The sequence below is a fragment of the Polyergus mexicanus genome, unplaced genomic scaffold, assembly GCF_030449975.1.
Source record: "Polyergus mexicanus isolate NDT 795.1 unplaced genomic scaffold, iyPolMexi1.0 SCAF_18, whole genome shotgun sequence".
Classification (NCBI taxonomy): domain Eukaryota; kingdom Metazoa; phylum Arthropoda; class Insecta; order Hymenoptera; family Formicidae; genus Polyergus; species Polyergus mexicanus.
In genome coordinates, this window is record NW_027223338.1 from 331,541 (window position 1) to 351,213 (window position 19,673).

A 19,673-nucleotide genomic window follows, 5' to 3' on the forward strand; every position below is an offset into this window, starting at 1 on the left:
GCCGGGAAAATGGACGGTATGCGATTTCTCGAAGCCTCGCGGAATTGCAGGGAAAAAATGTGCCATCCGAATGCCATCGTTTCATTGTTATTCACGGTGGCGTGCGACGCCGGAAACGCAATTTAATCAGGTCCGATGCAGCATCGGCGCGGCACTTAAAAAATTGCAACCTGATCTCGAGCCGGAAAGCGCATAGCGCGCGACGCGGAAACAGCCTCTCGCTTAGATTAGTTTCATATCATTGTTATTCACGATGCCCGCCAATCCTGATTGCGTTTTAACCGTCTCGTTGCTCCCGATTCTCATCGTTCCCACCGCCGCGATCCTCCCTGTTTTTTTCCTCCCTGTTCGTCCCGCTTCTTTTTCTCGCGCAACGCAGTCTGGCCAACGTCATGCTGCCGTTTCATCTCTCGAAATTAATTCTATTATGTTTAATTCTATTAGATTTTTCCTGAGAGTTTATGACTTTTTTACAGATACGGTAAATAAATTTGAGAGATAAAGGGGGATTTTTTACCATTTCATTTTCGTGGATCTATAAATGCGAGATTGCGCGTGTCTTTTTCAATTAAATTTAATAATATTTTTATCGTCTTGAGATATAAATAAAAGCATACATTGATATATCGCCTGTTCTGTCACGCAATAAAAATTAACCAAACGATAAATTATATTCAAGAACGCCAGTATATTCGATACTCTCTTAAATGAAATTATTGTATTATCATTGATAAGCAGTGATATCAGTCAAAGTATAGAAAATAGCGAAATCTCACTATTTTTCACTAAAATCTTACTGTCATAATTAGTAAAACGTAAAATGGAAAAACAACTAAGTATGTTTTCATCGACCCTGGAAATTTGGTCACCATTTTAATCCATAATATCCTCACTGATAAAAGTACTCCTCCTATCGATTGCTCTTAAATTTATGCACACAGCAACATTTGGAAATATTTTCAATACAAGACAAATTTTATTCTAAGAATCTGTCCTACGCGCAGAAAATTATATTTTTCGCCGAACGTCCATGTGAGCCTCGTCGTCGCTAATTATACAAATCGGGCCAAATCGGGCGATCTCGTCGCTTTGAGAAAACTCTCCCGGAAGAAAAAGAAGAAGAAGAAGAAGAAGAAGAAGAAAAGAAAGGAAGAAAGAGGAACACGGACCCGGCTCTTTTGTGCCAGAGTGCTGTACGCTTAATTCGACGGTGAGCATTTTTCAGAGAGCAGACGGCGCGCTATAACGATGCGGCGGTTCCACTTAATTCGTAAGCTCAGCCGCTCGTTTGCATGAGTACTTAGGGACTCGAGCGAAAGGTCGGTTGGACGGTTGAACGGAATAAGGGGGACGGGAGGGGGAAGGTGGTAAGATCTTGGTAGCGCGCCCCTGGCGTTGACTTTAAGTGCTCGAACTATATTCGGACTTCTCCTTGGTACAGAACGACGCGTCTCGCATCCCACCTCTCGTTGCCCTCGAGCTCGACGATAACCAACGGGGGAGAAACGGAGGGCGCTAAAGTGCGGATTTTAATCCGCGGATACCGGACGATATCTTCCGGGATTAAGACCGGGCCGCAAAAGCGCGCCCGGAGTCTCACATCTAACAAGTTTACCGTCGTAAACTGTTCGAACTCCGCTCAAAGCAAATACCTACTCCGTCGAGGGACTCGGCGAATCCTCCGGCGGGATCCCGGCTTCTCGGCGCCCTCCTCGTCACGATTCAGGAGACTCCTTGTGTTTGATTAAAACCGATCGCGATACTCTTCCCGTATAGTGCGAGGATCTACGGGGGCCGACTGTAATATATCTTTCGAAGGAAAGATATACCGTCTCTGTTTTTTGTGCAAGTCCACGATGATGACACATTTGGACAAAAAATTAATTTTTTTTTTCGATTCCAAAGACTAGTCACTTTCCGTAATTTTTTTTGACGCTGAATATGATTCCAAATTGTTTCCACTAAAAAAAGAGATATTTATAACGATAATAATTTATTTATACAATTCGATGTGTTGTATGTGTGTGTCTGTGGAGAAGTTTTATTGCAATCAAAATTAAATATATTGTTAGGACTTTTAGTTTTTGAGAAAAGAATTTGTTGTATCGACTATGTTTAATAACATATTAATGATTAAATATAGGGGAGGATCTACCCAATAATTTTCAATTATTTTTATTCAATCGTGAGGATTTTTCAAATCGCTGAATATGAATCTAAAATCAAAAGTCAAAATTGACAAATTTAAAATGACGGAATTAATACAGCAGATGTTAAAATTTTAAAAATATATAAATTTTTACAAACTTTTATATATATATATGCAAATATTTTTGTATAAATTTTGAATTTGTCAATTTCAGCATCAAATTTGTATATATAATAATCTAAAAAAAATTTAAAGTTTGAATAAATAACATTAAAATAGTCCTTTTTTACAACTTTAACTATAAAATTGATGTGATGGAGCAATTTAGAAATCGGAATTGTATTAAAAAAAATTACAGAAAGTGACTAGTAACTCTTGTGTTTTTTTTTTTTTTTTTTTTTTTTTTTTAATTGTATAATATTACGGTTAAAACATCATTACATATTTTCGTTATCATTGTGATCGATATGAAAGTTTACGAAAGCGCCAAGAATGAAATATTTCGCGAGAGAAGCGACGAATTGAGAGAAATGTTCATATTGACAGATCGGTAAAGCGGTATTACGGAAATATAAAGGTAGGAAGAGGGCGATATATATAGGGAGATTTTTGCGTCTTCAGCTCGCGAAACCGATAGAGCTATAGTTATTACGCCTGCGATATCAATATTTTCGTCGTTCTCGTGATATATCCGGCGTTTTATCGACTGTTGCGTATTATATCGGAGGATAGATATCGCACCCTGTGTATCTCCCGTCGTGGGTAAAACGGACATTCCTCATCGCGGTAGATTCGTACAATTAAATCGCTCGCGAGAGTCCAATCGCCAATCGGTCCAATTACCTGCGGCCGTAAAACGACGACAGTAAATCTTATTCAAGATTATGAGTCGAAGGGAAAGAGGGTAGAGTGGGGGGGGGGGAAGGGAGAGAATTTTTACGATGTTACGTGGACGTTTACGTGCGACATTTATATAAGATCGGGATTTTTTCTCATGGAGCCGCTTCAAGCTTACTCACGCTTTTTGGATAGAGCGAGAAAGAGATATCGAAGTTAAATATCGCGTTTATATCAACTTGTACGCCGTATCTTATTCTCGATTGAAACGATCTCGCGATTTACGATCTCTGCGAGTTTACGTGCTCGATTACCTCTGATACTGGATTATATTTTCCTCCCTCTCCTCTCTCCCTTCCTCCCCCCCACCTCCCCATTCTGTTTTTCCGAGATGCTGCGGATCATCGCGCGCTATCATATTCGAATCGTTTCGCCGGTCAATATCGATTTCCGTGCCACGATAAAAACTCCCCCGCTCCACTCGATGTCCGGCGTATATTTTCTACGCGGTATCGCAAAAAATTCCTTCGACGTTTTCTCTCGTCGGCCCCGCCGCGCCACTTTTATCGTCTCTTATAACCCCTCCTCCCCTCCTTCACCTCTCATCAGCGTTTAGTTTCAATACCGCGGTGAACGCGAATGAATTTTTACAATCGAAATACCATCTCTGTATCACGAGGATACGTGCTCAACTGAAATACAACTTTCCGATATAAGCGGTTACGATTCGCAGTCTACTTTTATTCCACACATCGCACATGGAGGGTAACGTATGCGCGTCGTTCTCTTTATCAACTAACAGTCCGAATGAGCCGTAACTCTGTTCGAAACGTAAATAATCATCGTCATGCAATTTAATAGAAGAGCAAATATTTAATCAATGATTTATATGTGTATATATATATATTTATATATAAATTAGATCGCAATTATGTACGGTCGGTGAATCTATTTGATTAAATATTTAATTATGCAATTACGCGAGAGCGCGCGTTTCCATCGCATCGGCTACGGAACATCCGCTGATGTTCGATACAACGATATATCGCGCCGAACGGAGAGATTTGGCGAAGAATAAATACGTATTCGTTTTATCCGAATATTCTCTTCGATAAACGCGGCACAGCAAGCTTATACGTACGCTCCGGGGAAATAGGGAGAGTGCTTCGCAGTTATATACTGGAAAAAATGTGGAGGAATCGAGAGCGAAATATCCGTTTGTTTCGCGCACATACGCAGGCCGAAATAAACTAGTTCGCTATAGTGTCTATCGCTATGAGGGAGCGATAACTGAAAATTCACGATCACGATCATTATACGCAATTTGCAGTTTTATATTTCCTCGTATTTCTTCTCTCTCCTTATATTTCTCTATTTTCATATCTAATGACTCGTCTAGTACAAAGAAGGTAGCAATATGGCATTCTATACATTGATTAATTTCTCTATACATATGCATTATGTTTGTAGAATTTTGTCTGTAAAAACCCTAAGATTTTGCGTTTTCGTGAATATATATTCTGGCGTTGAGGAAAGAGAGAGCAAAGAATCTGAATGAGTGTAAAAAGTGTAAACAAGATAAACCTACCTAATTGTCATTGATTTTGACGTTTTTCCTACGCGTTTACACATGAAACCATCGCTACCTGCAAACTACTCTCTCTTTTAAATTACTTTACGCAGTTTAATTTTTAAGATAAATTTTTCACATCAAGAATATATATTGGTTTGGATGATTATTATATTTTATAAAAAAAAATCTCGAATGATTGGCAATTATTATTACGCGATATAAAATTGTAATTTCTGGGGATATTGCATAATTGTCTTCAGATGATGTCGACGATAAAAAACGCAAAGCTTATTATAAAAAAAAAAAAAAAAAAAAAAAAGTATAAATATATTTTAAAATATTATATATCTGAAAATAACTTTTCCGTCGATGAAATTCGCCCCGATATTAATATTCTTGTTAGACATGTGGAAAATTGCATATTCGACGGCGTGGAATTTGCATTTAATTGTAGTGCGTCGCTATAAAAACACCGGTCCTCCGAAATCAAATCCAACATCTCGATTTTCGTCACGCGCTTGTCACCGCGATTAATGTGAATACTCCGTCTATCCGAGTACAGTATCCCAAAGTGCTGCTTCTCTCACTCTCCCACGGGTCCCATCGATGGCAAAATTATTTCTTATTTGTGCGAAGAGAGAGACTGCTACTTTCTTTTTACAACTGTGCGAGGGTCCTTGACATCATTCGTCTCCCTCGCACACCGATAATAATCATTTTTCCATTTTTGACGAGTGATCCGAGGTTGCATCTTGCTTGAATGAATTCGAAGGTCGCTATCGACGGTGATCAACTCGTGATATCGGAATCTATATGAGATGAGAGAGAGAGAGAGAAGGGGGGAGCGAAAATTTTCCCCGCGTATGCGGCGAGAAGGAGGGCGAAAGAGTCCTCCACGCGCGTATATACATCCTCGTAGAGGGACCCTCGATTCTTTCCGGGCACGAAGTCAAGTAATTGGCAATAAATTCTCTGCGAGCGAAGCGAGTCGTAAAATTTTCTCACCGGCATTGTCATAAATTATAGATAACGCGGATTATAACTTGTGCGAGAGGGTTAAGCTTACTTGTAAGTCGCGTGTAAGAGAGTACTCGAGAAGGAAGTGTGTAATCGAGGCTCGATTCTCCTGCATGGTTCTTTCCGTTTATTTTGGAAGAAAAAAAAAATCGCGAGGAAGAATAAACCGCGCGGCGGTAATTGACTTTTAAAACTGTTTATGCGACTAATTTACGTATAAATTAAAACGAGTAACACAATATGATTGTTAATGCCTTTTTGACGTCAAAGGGACCGCGTGTAAATATTCGCGCGACTTATTAAAAATCTTATTTACGTACGCGCAGCACGTAGCATTTTATCATCGATCCATCCGTTTAGATGGTAAACGCAGCGGCAAACTCGAGAATGATGAGCGTGATATTAAATTCTCATTTTTATTACATCAACGTCGACATTGCGCGCCGCTTAATTACGCGGCACACGGCGCCGTTTTTACAAAACGAGGGGAATTGCGCGCGTGACAGAGAGAGAGAGAGAGAGAGAGAGACGCTCTCCTATTTTCGGATTTCTCGTCGCGCCTGGCAGCGGCGGTTGCATTCGTTTTATGAAGATTAGACCGACCGTCCGGGCGTATCCGAGACGCAGATTTTGCGCGAATTCTCCTCGGCAGAATTTTCTGGCGCGGATTCGCGGCTCTCGGCTCTCGGATAAATGCGTGTAAAAGATAACAAGCGGCGGAAATAACGGCCGCCGCGGGCGGAAATGCATTGAAACCGTAACTTTCGTAAAATTCGATAATGCAACTCGAACGTGCGCATCTCATTACGAGAGAAAGGCAAAGATACATATATATATATATATATATATATATATATACGCATATAAAATTCCCTTACGTAAGTGTATGCCGGTTATGATGATATCTCTCCTTCCTCCGCCGCGCGTATCTGTTTTCGGCGTTTTAATAACTACGCGAATTACGCACGTTCGTTCGCGCAAAAAAGGTCCCCGCGGAGCGGAATATCACGTGTCAGCCTGTCACTTACAACCGGGCACGTCATCCCGATCGTTTTAACAAGCGCGAGCTTTTATAATTTTTAATAAAAACACGCGACCCTTTTCTCTCTCTCTCTCTCTCTCCCCCTTTTTCTCTTCACTCGCGCGCTTTGTTCCCTCTGCCTGGCAAGAGGCTTTGCTTGACATTTAATGCTCGTATTATATGTCCACGTCGCATTCTACGTCGCAGCCACGAATCGAATCGTGGATTCTACTAGCAAACTCGAACGATTAAAAATGGAAAAGAGACAAAAAAATCTCTCTCTCTCTCTCTATTTATAATTAAATTAAAACGGCGAATTCATATATCGGCAAAAGAATCTTTGGTGCAACGTCAAACGTATTGTTAAGGATAAGCCGATCTTCTCGATATTCAATTTATACGCCGCAGTACGTTTGATCGATGCGCAACGCGAATGCAATTCCCATTGAATCTGCATACGGCAATATTCCCGGATTCGTATATTTCGATATATCCGTCGAAACAGGACTCGCCGATGAACAAGGGCACATCGCGAATCGCCGTTATCCATTGCCCGGCATTTGGCAACGATGACTAATATGATTGTTCGAGAACCAAGCGATTCTAACAACGGGATTTATCTCCTCTCGTAGTAACAAAGCCTCCTATATCTTTTTCTCTCTCTCTCTCTCTCTCTCTCTCTCTCTCTTTATACTTTTTGTTTCGCTTTTAACAAATGTACAAGAAGGATGGACGATATCGTGATGTATAACGCTGTTCACCGATGGACGAACGATTCGATAGGAATTTGCCGTTGACAGATTACATCGATTCAACATATTTGTGCATTTCGTGTAAAGAACTGGATTTTGTTTCGCGTGCTTGGGACGACCAAGCCATATAATAAACATAAAAACGCAGCGTTTCAGCATAGTTCGTGATAATTATTCGTGTAAATGCGATGTAAGAGTCAGAATAACGTCACCGTATGACAAAGTTATCGCGAATTAAACAATTGTCGAATATCTACGACTAAAAGCATTCCTTTAAAATGTTTAACGCGCTGTCAATTTACACGAGCAGAGTGCTCTTTCTCTCTCTCTCTCTCTCTCCCTCGCTCTCTCTCTTTCAGCGAATGACGACGACGAGTAATAAATTCTTAATCGTAATTAATTTGCAAATCCTCAAATTATAATGCGCTGCATTCTCGAATCCGCGTTTATACAAGTTTTTGATTGAAACAATTAAATAACGATGAGAGTTGAAAGAGAGACGCACAGAGAGACGACAGAGCGGCAATGAATATTCAAAACGGATGCGGATGCGCGAGTCGGAGTTTGCCGAAAATTTTGCCGCGACGCGACTTAAGAATCCTCAACGACGTTTCTCCATCTCCGTCCCAGTATTTCCAGTCCTGAGAACGAGAGTGGCGCGAGCGAATCGAAAGGAGCGCGATGCTTAATCACGCCGAAAGCTCGACGAATGCCTCTCCTCCGTCAGACAGAGCGACGGCATTGAAGGCGAGACGGCACGCAAGCAGGGTTGAAAACGAAAAGGGAGGGTTGGAAATAATCTTTTAAGGCCCGTCGAAGAAGTTGCGCCGCAGTTATAAACAGAAATTTAGATCCAGTTGCTAAAGTAAACAGCGGCAAGTGCTCCCTTTTCTCCCTTCGCGCGTCCTCTCCGCCGCCCCCCATCCATCGCAGGCCGGGACTTCTCCCGCACTCGGGGGAGTAGAAAGCGACCGTGAGTCTCGCTCAACTTTTCACTTAGCCACGAAGGCCGATAAAAAGTTGGCTCATCTAATAACCGGCGACACCAACGACTCCGACCGCGCGATCAAAGTTTTCGCGAACGATTTCGCGGTGAGGTTGCCGCGAGCGACGACCTTTCGAAAATGCGCCGTGTGTGACTTGGAAAGGAGATTCAACGGAGGAGAGAGAGAGAGAGAGAGAGAGAGAGCTCTTCTCAAGATGGGTTGAACGGGAAAAAATTCTCTTCCTAGACGAAATGTATCCGCGCGCGTACGTTATCTCTTCCATCGCGTATATTAAATGTTAATCGTATAAAAGATCCTCTTCTAATATTTTCAATCATATTTTTACATATATTTTCATATTAAACACTATTGTATAATTTAGCCTTTTTTTTTTTTTTTTTTTAAATAGTCGCTCCTAAATCGATCAAAGAGCTCTTGGACGAAAAGTTTGGCTCGTTGCGTTTGAGACACCCTATGTTATCGAGTGCAGATGTGTTGGGCGCGCAGTTAACGGGGACACAGATAAACGCTTCTCAGCGCATACATATTATATTATTGTATTTTGGGCCAACTTACCGCCCGTGACGCGACACGTGAGGTACGGTGCATCGCCTTCCTCGTAAGGGCCAGCTGTGCCGTTCAAGATGCGACCCCACCGATCCAAGATGGTTGGCTGCTCCGGTGGAACTGCAATAGAAAGAGAAATTTGTATAAGTGCCACGCGTCGAGAAATAGAGGAAAATAAAATGGATATAAAAATGGCGCGTCGTGCAAAAAGATGAAGAAACTAAAGATGTTGTATTAGAGTAAAAAGGGGGTTTAAAAATATACGAGACCTAAAACTCTCCTCCGCTTCACTCATTTTCTTTTAAAAATATTATTTGGTCATTTAATTAATTTCTTCACTTGTTAAATGTTTAGTGAAATTTTTAGGGGATCCTTTCCAAACGATTTCTTCGTGACGTTCAATTTGCGAATGAAGGACGCGCTTAGATATCGAATCGTGAGTATTTACGTCATTTGAATTATACACGCAGCCGTCGGTGAAAAACTTTCCGTATTCTACTCTTCTGTATTTGATAGAAATTGGGCGCAGGCATGTATCGGGGCCGGCATGTAGCTATGATCGCGGATTAAGCGCGCCGATATTTTTTCGCGGAATATTCGCTCTCGCGAAATCGAAGCGGAGTCGGATAAACCGTCCAGGATATTTCTCTTGCTTTTTTCCATTATTTTGTAAGTTATGCGCATACGTCGAACATATCCGGCATTTTATCAACGCGGTTACGATACTCGCCTCCCTCCTCGCTTTTCTCTCCCCCGGCCCCGCTTCATTCTCTCGCCGCATTCAACTTCTTTCGTAAATTATGCAGCCTCAGGCACATCGCGCGTTTTAGCTTTTGTTTGCTAATTTCAGCTGATTTTTTGCAAGTATATACCATACACACATACATGTCGATGTTTTACCAACTTATCTAATTTAAAAGCATTCCTGATGTCACTTTTAATACGCCCCTTACTACTTTAACACAAATATTATTACTCATTATATCGGATAAAAAACGACGAATTTATATTCTGCGAATCGACAATATATATTTATTGTATGAGAATGCAGTTTTTTCTTTCTTTCGAAATATCGCTCGCGAATCCCCGCGCGTGCGCGTTTCGTCATAAAAATATGTGTAGTTACTGGCTTATAACATATGACTTATTCGCAATTTTTGCGCAATTTTCGACGCTCGGTATTTTTCACGAGTCCTAGAATCAATTTTGAAAGAAAAAAATTGTTTAATTTCGCTATTTGCGCTATCTCAGCACTCCAGCAACGTAATCCAACCTCCTATCAAATATATATTTGTGCAATTAGATATGCGTGCGGTGCATCGATTCGATATAATCGCCTACTAATGTTATCTTGTCCGTTGAGTCGTAAAGAAATTTCTACGCGTTGCTCTCGCCAGCTTTGCATATCGAAACTTAGCAAGGGAATCACCGTGCGAAAGCAAAACGTGCGCACGTCGTATTTTTTGGATGCAAAAATTTCGCGACTCGACGTCGAGAGAGAATTTTGTATCGTGCACGAATAAAGAAAAATGCCGCAATTAAAGAAAAGCGCGATTGAGAGACGATTAAATGAATCAGTTTACGCGAATGGACTCGACGCGGGAAAAAAAAAATGAAAAGTCGGACTCTCGTGAGCAAAAATCGAGAACGATAACGTTATCGGGCACGATACGGCCCCGGTTACCTGACGAAAGCACTTAATCAAACCGCGTTTCGCGTTCCGACGAATTCAATTTTCGGGCATCCACCGTAACATCATCCGCCAACACCTCGGCTGGCTGGCTCGAGCCAGCCTCTTCCACCCCTTTCCCTTCTTTTTCCATCCGACTATCTTTCCTCTTTCCCTCCAACGCCTTATCGTCTCTTTCCCTCGTGTGATGCCGCGATGAAATTTTCTCCTCCCTTTCCCTCCCCGTTTCAACCTCCGTTCCACCTGCCGGAACGTACCTGTAAAGTATTCACGAGGATTTATGGCCGCTTTTCAATCCATAATCGAGATATACCGTGGAAAATAAAGCGTCATCCATCGTGGCCATGCACGTCAGCGTGCCAATCAATCGACGTGACCGGCGTTTCTCTCTCTCTCTCTCCCCCTCTTTCTATTTTGGCGCGCGCTTCCTTCTCGTTCTTTTATTTTCGACGCCGTGGCATTTCACTCCGATTTCTCAGTCCTCTACACCACTTTTTGATTCCTTTTCTTTTTTTTTTCTCTCGCTTTTTCAGATAGTCCCTTGGAATGGTAAGGGAACGTTAAGAAGATATCACTGTAGGATTTTCGCATGGAAAACGTCTCGCGAGAGCTCCTGTGTTAAGCTCGTTTGATGCTGCGCGCGCACGGACTAAGCTCTCCGGGCGTAGATTAATTAAATCCGCATCAAAGTCGATGCGCAAGAGCGTGCGAATTGCTTTTCTCGATGTTGCTATTCATTTCTAATTCATTTTCTTCAAGTACATCCTTTCCTTTGGTATCGCGCTCGCACGTAATTTGTAAAATCGCAATTGCACGTACCGCGCGAAATATCGAGAGTATATATCTATATATATATTCTTACAAACTTCTCTCGTACGTAATTACATTTCGTAATATCTGTGCAAGAAGCGACCGATAAATTATTCTATTTATGCAATATATCAGAGATAAATATTAATAGAACGCGACACAAATCCCACGTTTCACGTGATTAATAATTTTAAATTTTCCCCAATATGGCTTTGTTAAATTTTTTTGTCGTCATCAAAGAATTGAATTACTATAAAAATGACAAGATTGTTAAATTAGAATTCATTTTGTTATTCTCTTTAGGTTTAATTGATTACGGATAAGAAAGAGGAACGACGTCAATCCTAGTCACGCGTAATGCAATTGTAATGACACGTAATAATAATTAAACGTCACATTTGGCCGACGAGGATGATGATATTCGCGTAACGTTTAGCGGTGTCGTCGATAATTTCGCGCAATTTACCTCGTAAAAGCTGCGTATACGACAGCAAATTAAATGAGGCTCATAACGTATCGTGCATCATCCGGAGCAATCTACGACGGGCAATGACACCCCTCCCCCCCTCCTTCGGGGAGCTTAATTTCTACGAGGCTCCGAGGGCGATATTTTGCCGCACTTTTACGCGATCAAAAATGATACATGCGTGATATATTTCCTCTCTGTTCTCTCATCTCTCTCCGTAATCGATTCCTATCACTCGACAATCCCTTTATATTTTGATTTAAAAAATTATTTACCGAATTTACAATTAGACTCAACACACATAGATATTCGATAAATAAATTAAAGACTCATAATCTGCTTTGCTTTATCATAAAAAAAAAAAAAAAAATAAATAAATAATAAAAATCAATATTTGATATTTTTGCGGCGTCTCTATTATTTTAGATTCTAATATATTTTTTTGTATTACACAAACTTTGCGATACAAAAAGATCGGAAAGGTCGAGAGATTCGGCGGAATTGTTCGCCAATTTGCAAAATCGGTTTTCGTTATGGGAGAGACACCTATATACGCGAAATTTATTCATCGTAGATTTCGTTATCGAGTTTAATCAGTCGAGTAAAATCAGGACCGACGAGTAAAATTCGAAATTAAGCAATTAACGATCGCGACATATTGTGAAGAAATAAAGTTTATCGGAGTAAATCGCATCACGGTGAATTGATTCAACGACAGGCGAAAGCCCGATGGAGCTCCGTAAGGAAACTGAATTTCATCCCGCTCTAGTTTATCGCGAGCAGATCACATAATTTAACCAGATATTAGATTTATTAATAGCACAGCTTAGAATAGCGTCTCCGAGATGCAAAAATTGTCACGTCTTTTATATGTCGCATATCATTTATGTATTTTGGCATGTGATATACTTGACTTATCACGGAAGCTCTCGAGAAAATGGAATATCAAAATATACTTTCATGTGTGTGTGTCGGTGTGTGTGTATTTTGTCAAATTATATATTGAAACAGTTGCATTTATACATGAAATTCCTCTTTCTGTCTATGGATTAAATATCAATATTGAACTTAAATAATAGAATACTTCGATGCGGTAATATTATGCGCTTTCTTACTCCCTCCATTTTGGTCTTTAAATTTTCAATATTTTTAACACAAGTTTGCAAAAGCAAACGATTACCTATTTCAGCGAGTAACACACCAAGATCGATACCGCGATACTAATCGGAAGTTATACACACGCGCGGGTGTATCTCAGAGAAGTATCGCTCGCAGACAAAATGTAATCCTAGAGTACGCGCGGTAGAGAGCCGGTAGTTATAGATACAACGTCGCTTCGGAGATCGAAGTAGCCGTCTGTTTCCGCAAACAGGGAGTCTAGTTTTGCGTGCAATGTACACGTGTCCGTTTCCAGTCCGTTTCTGCGAATATCGAATCTAATTTGCCTACGCTGGTTACACGCGTGCATTTGCCTTTAACGTAAATGTCTCGTATAAATATATATATGTAAGTGTATTAAAAATTATATAAGATATTTATATCGCGCGTATAAAACAGGGTGGTCTCGAACGTTCCAGCCAGACTTTGAGATCTTATAGGAAATTTAATTCTGAACAAGAAATTTCCTATAAATCATACGCGAGACGAGCGAAAGAGATCGAACTGATCGGAGAATGTAATGGCAATTATCAGTGGTGTAATCGATGGGCCTCGTTTCGATCGCGCTGATAATTTCAGGAGCGGTTGGAAAATGGACGGTTCGCGCGCGTGACGGTGGAAAAGCCAAAGTGGCATGTGTGCTCGCTCGCCGCAATTTTAATTGAGTTAATTTTAAGCTCTCTCCCCGCCGTCGGGATAGGCTTTCGCGCCGCCAGGAAGAAAGATTTCGGAAAAAAGATGTCGGGATTGCATCTTCGCCATTGAGAGAAAACATTTTCCGAGAGGTAAAGAGCAACGGTTTTTTTTTTCGCTGAGAATCTTCGGTTTACCAGCGTGCACTAAATGTTTTTGAAAGTTAGATAGCAGCGAACTTTTGCGACACGAAAGTTGCATTTACATCGGGCTCGAAAGCGCTTTTTGAACAAGCCTTTCGTGTCGGGCGGTAAATGCATATAAACGCGTCTGCCTGACTTTATTACGAAAAAAACAGACATGCTTACAAATTACGAGACGAGTTAATGATCCATTCCTATATTAAAGAAGACGGCGATTCGACGCATCTACAATCAGCTGCATTCTTTTAAAATCGTAAAAATGGCGGTAACGAGCCGGTGGTTGGATACAAACGCGCGTCCCAATCGGCTACGTGCAATCAGGGGGTCGCGATTTTATTACATTCTTTTCTTCCGCATGAATTCGCAGCGCATAGAAACCAGCGAGTACGCAGACGCGAATCGGCAAGAAGAATATTCGTGATTTCCGTCGAAGGTGGGTTTGTAATGTAAATGGAACGCGAGCTCTAGCGTCGAAGATCGATCGCGCATATATAACTGGATGTAATTAAAATTATTATTTTATTAGTGAGAGTGTGTAACGAGAGAAACGCAATAAATGCAATAAAGCGTGAAATACAATATAAGCGATATATGTACAATAAAATATTGCGAACATGTGGCATCGCGGGTAATTAAAAAACAAAAGCAACGATATTTCATCCTCGATAATCGCGATATACAATATTATCTGATCGAGGAAACGGGGTTATTGAGGAAGATCTCTGCCGCAGGAATGCATGAAATTGTTACATGTATATACGGGAGCGACCTACTGACCTGTGTTCGGCCACGATTCGAGCAGATTGGTTGCGCGGTTATCGAGATTCCGGCCAGCTCTCCCCCACGGGGCAGATCGTACATCGCGATGGCATTCGCAAACGAAATTACGTGTCACGAAAATATTCGCTTATTATTCCGCCGCATTTCGAAAAACGTTATCGTCGTCGCGCGCATATTTCCGAGGGATTATTTATCTTCCGCGCGCGGAGAGAGATCTCTACGCTACTCTTGCTACTTTCTTCTTTCTCACGGAATATATCACTTACGGTTACACGCGGGGATACGATCGGGTGAAGAAACCCAGGGGGAAGAGGGGACGAGAAGTTAACGGATCGTTTGTCATGTTTCAGCTCGTTTCCGTAATTTTTTTTTTTTTTTTTTTTTTTTTTGCATTTCGGCGACCGTTACGTTGAAATTTTCAGCGGGACGAATGATTAATTGAGATCACTCGGGATTTTTGCCGGGCGCGGAATTAATCGCGCGCCTCGTTTTACTGTATTACGTTACGCGATGCATTAACCGCATAAAATTAAGTACATTCCGTCTCGTTTTATCTTGCATCGCCGAATCCCACGCGTTCGTTATCGTTACAGATTACCTTCTCGTTTAATCGCGTAACAATGGTAGCGACGAGGGCGTGTTTCATTTCAAGCGACATGTACAGAATATATTCCTCTCTCCGTCACATTTTCGGATATTTAAACGCGATGTAGACGCAGCATGTAAATCCGAAAAAAAATTTGGCAAGAAATACAAAACAATTGTCATCGATCGCGATATGGATGGATGATGGAAAACGTAAATTTTGATTTGGATGAAACGAATCTGGATTTTTCGATAACGAGTATCGCATCACTATTTCTCACACGATAATCTTTTCGTTTTGACTCGAGCTTGCCATCTCTCGTATCGTAGTTCGGTGTGTTGCGTATTGTTCCGCTATTATTCTTCCATCATTTTCGTTTTAAGCTCGCTCGAATGGTGGCCGGAAAGACGCGGCATTTCGTATCGGAGGTAAATTGTTATCGACAGGAATATCATCGTTCGCGGCGCGCTGTATTGGTTAAGGCGACGTCGCTTGAGTGCAAGCGGCTAAATCGATTCTCGAGCAATTACCACCTACGTAACGCTACGGGGGCCTAAACCGATGCGCCAACATAGAGGCTGCGAGCCGAGATTCCGTGCGCGATCGAGAGAAGGAGTTTCTCCATTTTAAATTGCACGAAATGACGCGACACGCGAACCGTCCAACGCGATTTAATCCCCCTCGCTACGTTACATAAATCGAAACGGGTGCGCGGCGGGAAAAAAGCGAGATCGCGAAAACTTTGCTCTCGCTCGCGAGAATCGGCAGACTGGGTCGACAAGTTGAAATTCTCGTTCGGGAAGTTTCACCCCAATGTTATTAAATGGACACTCGAAAGAGAGAGAGAGAGAGAGAGAGAAAGAGGTCTTCTTTTTCTGTTTATTCATCGCATGTAACGAGCGAAGTCGCGTAACTTTATAATACTCAACGATTCGCGCGGGGATTTCTCGCGATAGGAAATTACACGGCTGTTCTAGACTTCTCCATTTCCACCAATTATTATTTTTATTTTTCGAAAGGAGGATTCTTCGAGACGCTGTTATCTCCGCACGCTAATGGATTATTATTCGCGTTAAGATTCATCATTCATAACTGCGCTATTAAACGCTCCTCCCGTCCTCCCCTTCGGGGCTCGTCGACATGAAGGATTACACGTATACCACGGTGCGGGTGCTCCGTCCTCGGATTTCAATAAAAATGTCAAATTTTATTTTCAAATTCGCCGACATCATCGTCGCGCCCATCGTTCATGTTCCTTGTCACCGCTGAACTCATCCTCCTTCGTTGTTTTCTTTCACCACCCTCCTCCGTTTCTCTGCCGACGGAGTTTTCCAGGGTTCGTCATCAAACGCGTCTCGTCCTTTCGGTCGTGTAAGACCAACGGAAATCTCAAGCCGCCGGTATTATTTCCGAGACGATACGTTAAATGGGCAGGTTTTCGCGATAATTAATGACGTAACGGGGACAGTTGGCCGTTTAATTCTCATTGTCGCGAAATAAGTCTCAAGTTTCGCAGGATGAGAACTCCCTCGATGTCGCGCGCGTGCGGGAATGACAATGTTGTGCGTCGGCGATACAACGATATAACTCGGTGGAAAACGGTTCGTCAGGAGGTCGTGAATTAATTCGTGCCAGCCAGCCCACCGCTTCCATGCTCGCTCGCCGGAAAGTTAAATTCACGAGTCGTGCGAGAGGATACACGAGTTTCCACTATCGTTCTAAAATTCAAACGAGCCACCGGCTGAACTGGGCACGGATACTCGATCGTCGGGGGTCGCGCCGCGGTTTTAAAATACTTGTCCGACCGAGACCACCCGAGACGGCTGTGAAACGAAATTCGCAACTGCGATATCTCGGGAAGAGCGAGAGGGGCGACGGGAAAAAAATAACCGTATATGTGGAGTACGCATTTTAGAAAGTCGATTACTCGGGACGGGAATACGCTTCGCGTATGGACTGGCGGCGAAAAATTAACAATTCCTTTCAATCGAGAAATTGTTCTCTGTTCTTGTGAAATAACGTTCTCGTTAATAAGAATCAATATTACTATATCGATATTATTTTGCGGCGGAAGCGGAGAACAGGATATCGATAAGGATCTATTTGCCCGTCGGGATCGGCCTCTCTTTGCTCGTAGGCACAACGTATTTTACCGAAGAAAACCTAAGCACCATAAGGCTAGGAGCGAGGATGAGAAAAACGAATAAACGAGTAAACGAACGTGGCAACCTGTTTCATCCTCCGCGTCTATCCTTTTCCCGACCTCGTTTTATTTCCTCGCCCATTCCCTCCCTTTTTCTCCAGCGCGTTGGTCGATTTGAATAAGCCTGCTGAGCCTCAAGCTCCCGCGAGTTGAAAAGCCGCACAGTGTTTGTCGAATGCCACTTCGTATGCCAGCACTCGCAAAATACGTTCCTAAGTAGGCGAAGCATTTTCATATTCGGCCGTGTATCCGTGTATGCGAGCATTGTACGTGAGCGAGTTTTTATGCCAAATATATATATATATATATATATTTAGAGAGAGAGAGAAAGAGAGAGAAACGAGTAAAAATGGAATCGAGAATGCAACGGCCGAGTTCTCCTTTCCCGACGAAATCTAGGATTACCATCGCCCTTGCATTCGGCTTCGGTCAACCAAAGAAACGCTTAAATTGCAGTGATAAAGTTTTAACGAGGATTCGCCCAACTATTGTTTCTACGCAATTGCTCCGTACGTAAAACTTCCTCTTGCGTAGACATTGTAAATATTTTTGATAGTTGTATATCTCGTTAGGTATATAAAATAATATCGTTATATGTAATATTATCTTATATACGTGTATAAGTGTATAAATGTTATACGTGTGTAATATTATCTGAAATTGATAAATGAATCTTTTCTTTAAAACTACTATATATTTAATTCTTGATAATAAATATATTTAATACGATTTAAAGTATATATATATATATATATATAATGCCAGAATAAAATTGAATTAATTGTATATTATTAATAAGTCGCTTTGTAATGTTGCAAGATATTTTTAAAATTTTATCATTTTAACATTTTATCAAAAGAATTTGTTCGTTGAATACGCCAAAGAATATTTGTTCAATACGCAAAACAGAATAATTAGCTTAAAAAATGAAAACTTCATGTAACTTGAGAGATATGTACTTTTATAATTATTATTATAAAGATTGGCTGAAAAATCCGGCAGCAACAATAGCGTGATCATTCAAAGTGTAAATTACCGGCGGAAATCCGATGCCATACCGGAAGCAAAGAATCCCGGCAATTTAGCTTACCGTAGATGCCGAGACTATTTTATCGGGGGGGCGACAATAGCACCTCTGCGAAACGATACCGTGGCTGTGCTTGGGTAATAATAAATATTGGATTCCAACGGATTTCAATATCACTCCGTTGCACGAATCATCCTTCATTTCGCATTATTGAAACAGTTACGAGAGTTTTCTTCTCATTACTTTCCCTCCTTTCTTCCTACCTTTCGTGTTGCGCACCATTCTCTCTCTCTCTCTCTCTCTCTCTCTCTGCAATTCTGTCTCTTTCGCCATCGGCATCACCGAAATTCTGTAACCCGGTGGTCCAAGAGCTCCCTTGTTAAATTTTTACGGCCAGCAGTTTTCGCGACGAGCAACGTACGGGGACAAGCGGGATCCGTGTCATCCTTCAGGATCGTATGGAATTTATGGGGCTTGGCGCATCGATATACATTTATAGAGCACCGTCGATACATTTAATCGAATATTCGAACGGCAACGGACCAAGAGAGTTCGACGACCCTATGGACCCACACCGTTATCTCTTCTTCGTCGCATAGAATGTACCAGCGACGCTGATCGATTTCGGGTACAAAGTATTGTTCGAGATACGTGTTATTAATCCGAAAGAGAGAAGCGAGGAATAATGTCTAGAAAATGCGACTTTAAATTCGACAAAATTTATCAACGTGCACTCGCAAGGAGCAAGTTAATTTCGCAACGATTTAAAATATGCTAGCAAAGGAAGTAGTAGAAACGATTAAATTTTGTGAAAATTAAATGTCATAATCTTACATTTAATCGTAGTTCGATTTTCATCGCATTTCGCAAGATGAAATCAGGGAATGCTCACGAAATTTTATCAATTGTAAGATTCGAAAAATATTTTTAAAAAATTGTCTCTGATAATTTTGCTCCGATATTACGAGCAGTTGGCGATCCGGTGGATTGGCCAAGTTGATGATCTATAGATGATATGGCGACGCACACTTCCAGATGTAATTTATATTTTTGTTCCTTAGCGATATATTGTTCTGTATATTATTCAAATTAAATTTACAATTAATAAATCAATAGTAAATGCTAGAAAAAAATGTCTTAAATATGTGCTCTATATTTTATTCAATGGATAATTTTATTTAAGATATATTTATGTGTGTGAGAATCGTATATTAT

General features: G+C 41.2%; 2 protein-coding genes across 11 annotated transcripts in view; one reads left to right on the forward strand and one right to left on the reverse strand.

The window, feature by feature from the left end:
• LOC138941272 (glucose dehydrogenase [FAD, quinone]) overlaps window positions 1-19,673 on the forward strand; it is a 266,478-nt gene that overhangs the window by 70,415 nt on the left and 176,390 nt on the right. The gene's annotated exons all lie outside the window — the stretch shown is intronic.
• Window positions 1-19,673, reverse strand: part of LOC138941271 (kin of IRRE-like protein 1) — a 347,460-nt gene that overhangs the window by 50,533 nt on the left and 277,254 nt on the right. For all 10 annotated transcript variants that reach the window (XM_070310778.1, XM_070310779.1, XM_070310781.1 and 7 more), the window contains one exon: window positions 8,912-9,022. In XM_070310778.1, coding sequence (XP_070166879.1) covers window positions 8,912-9,022 — 111 coding nt within the window. The remainder of the gene's footprint in view (window positions 1-8,911; window positions 9,023-19,673) is intronic.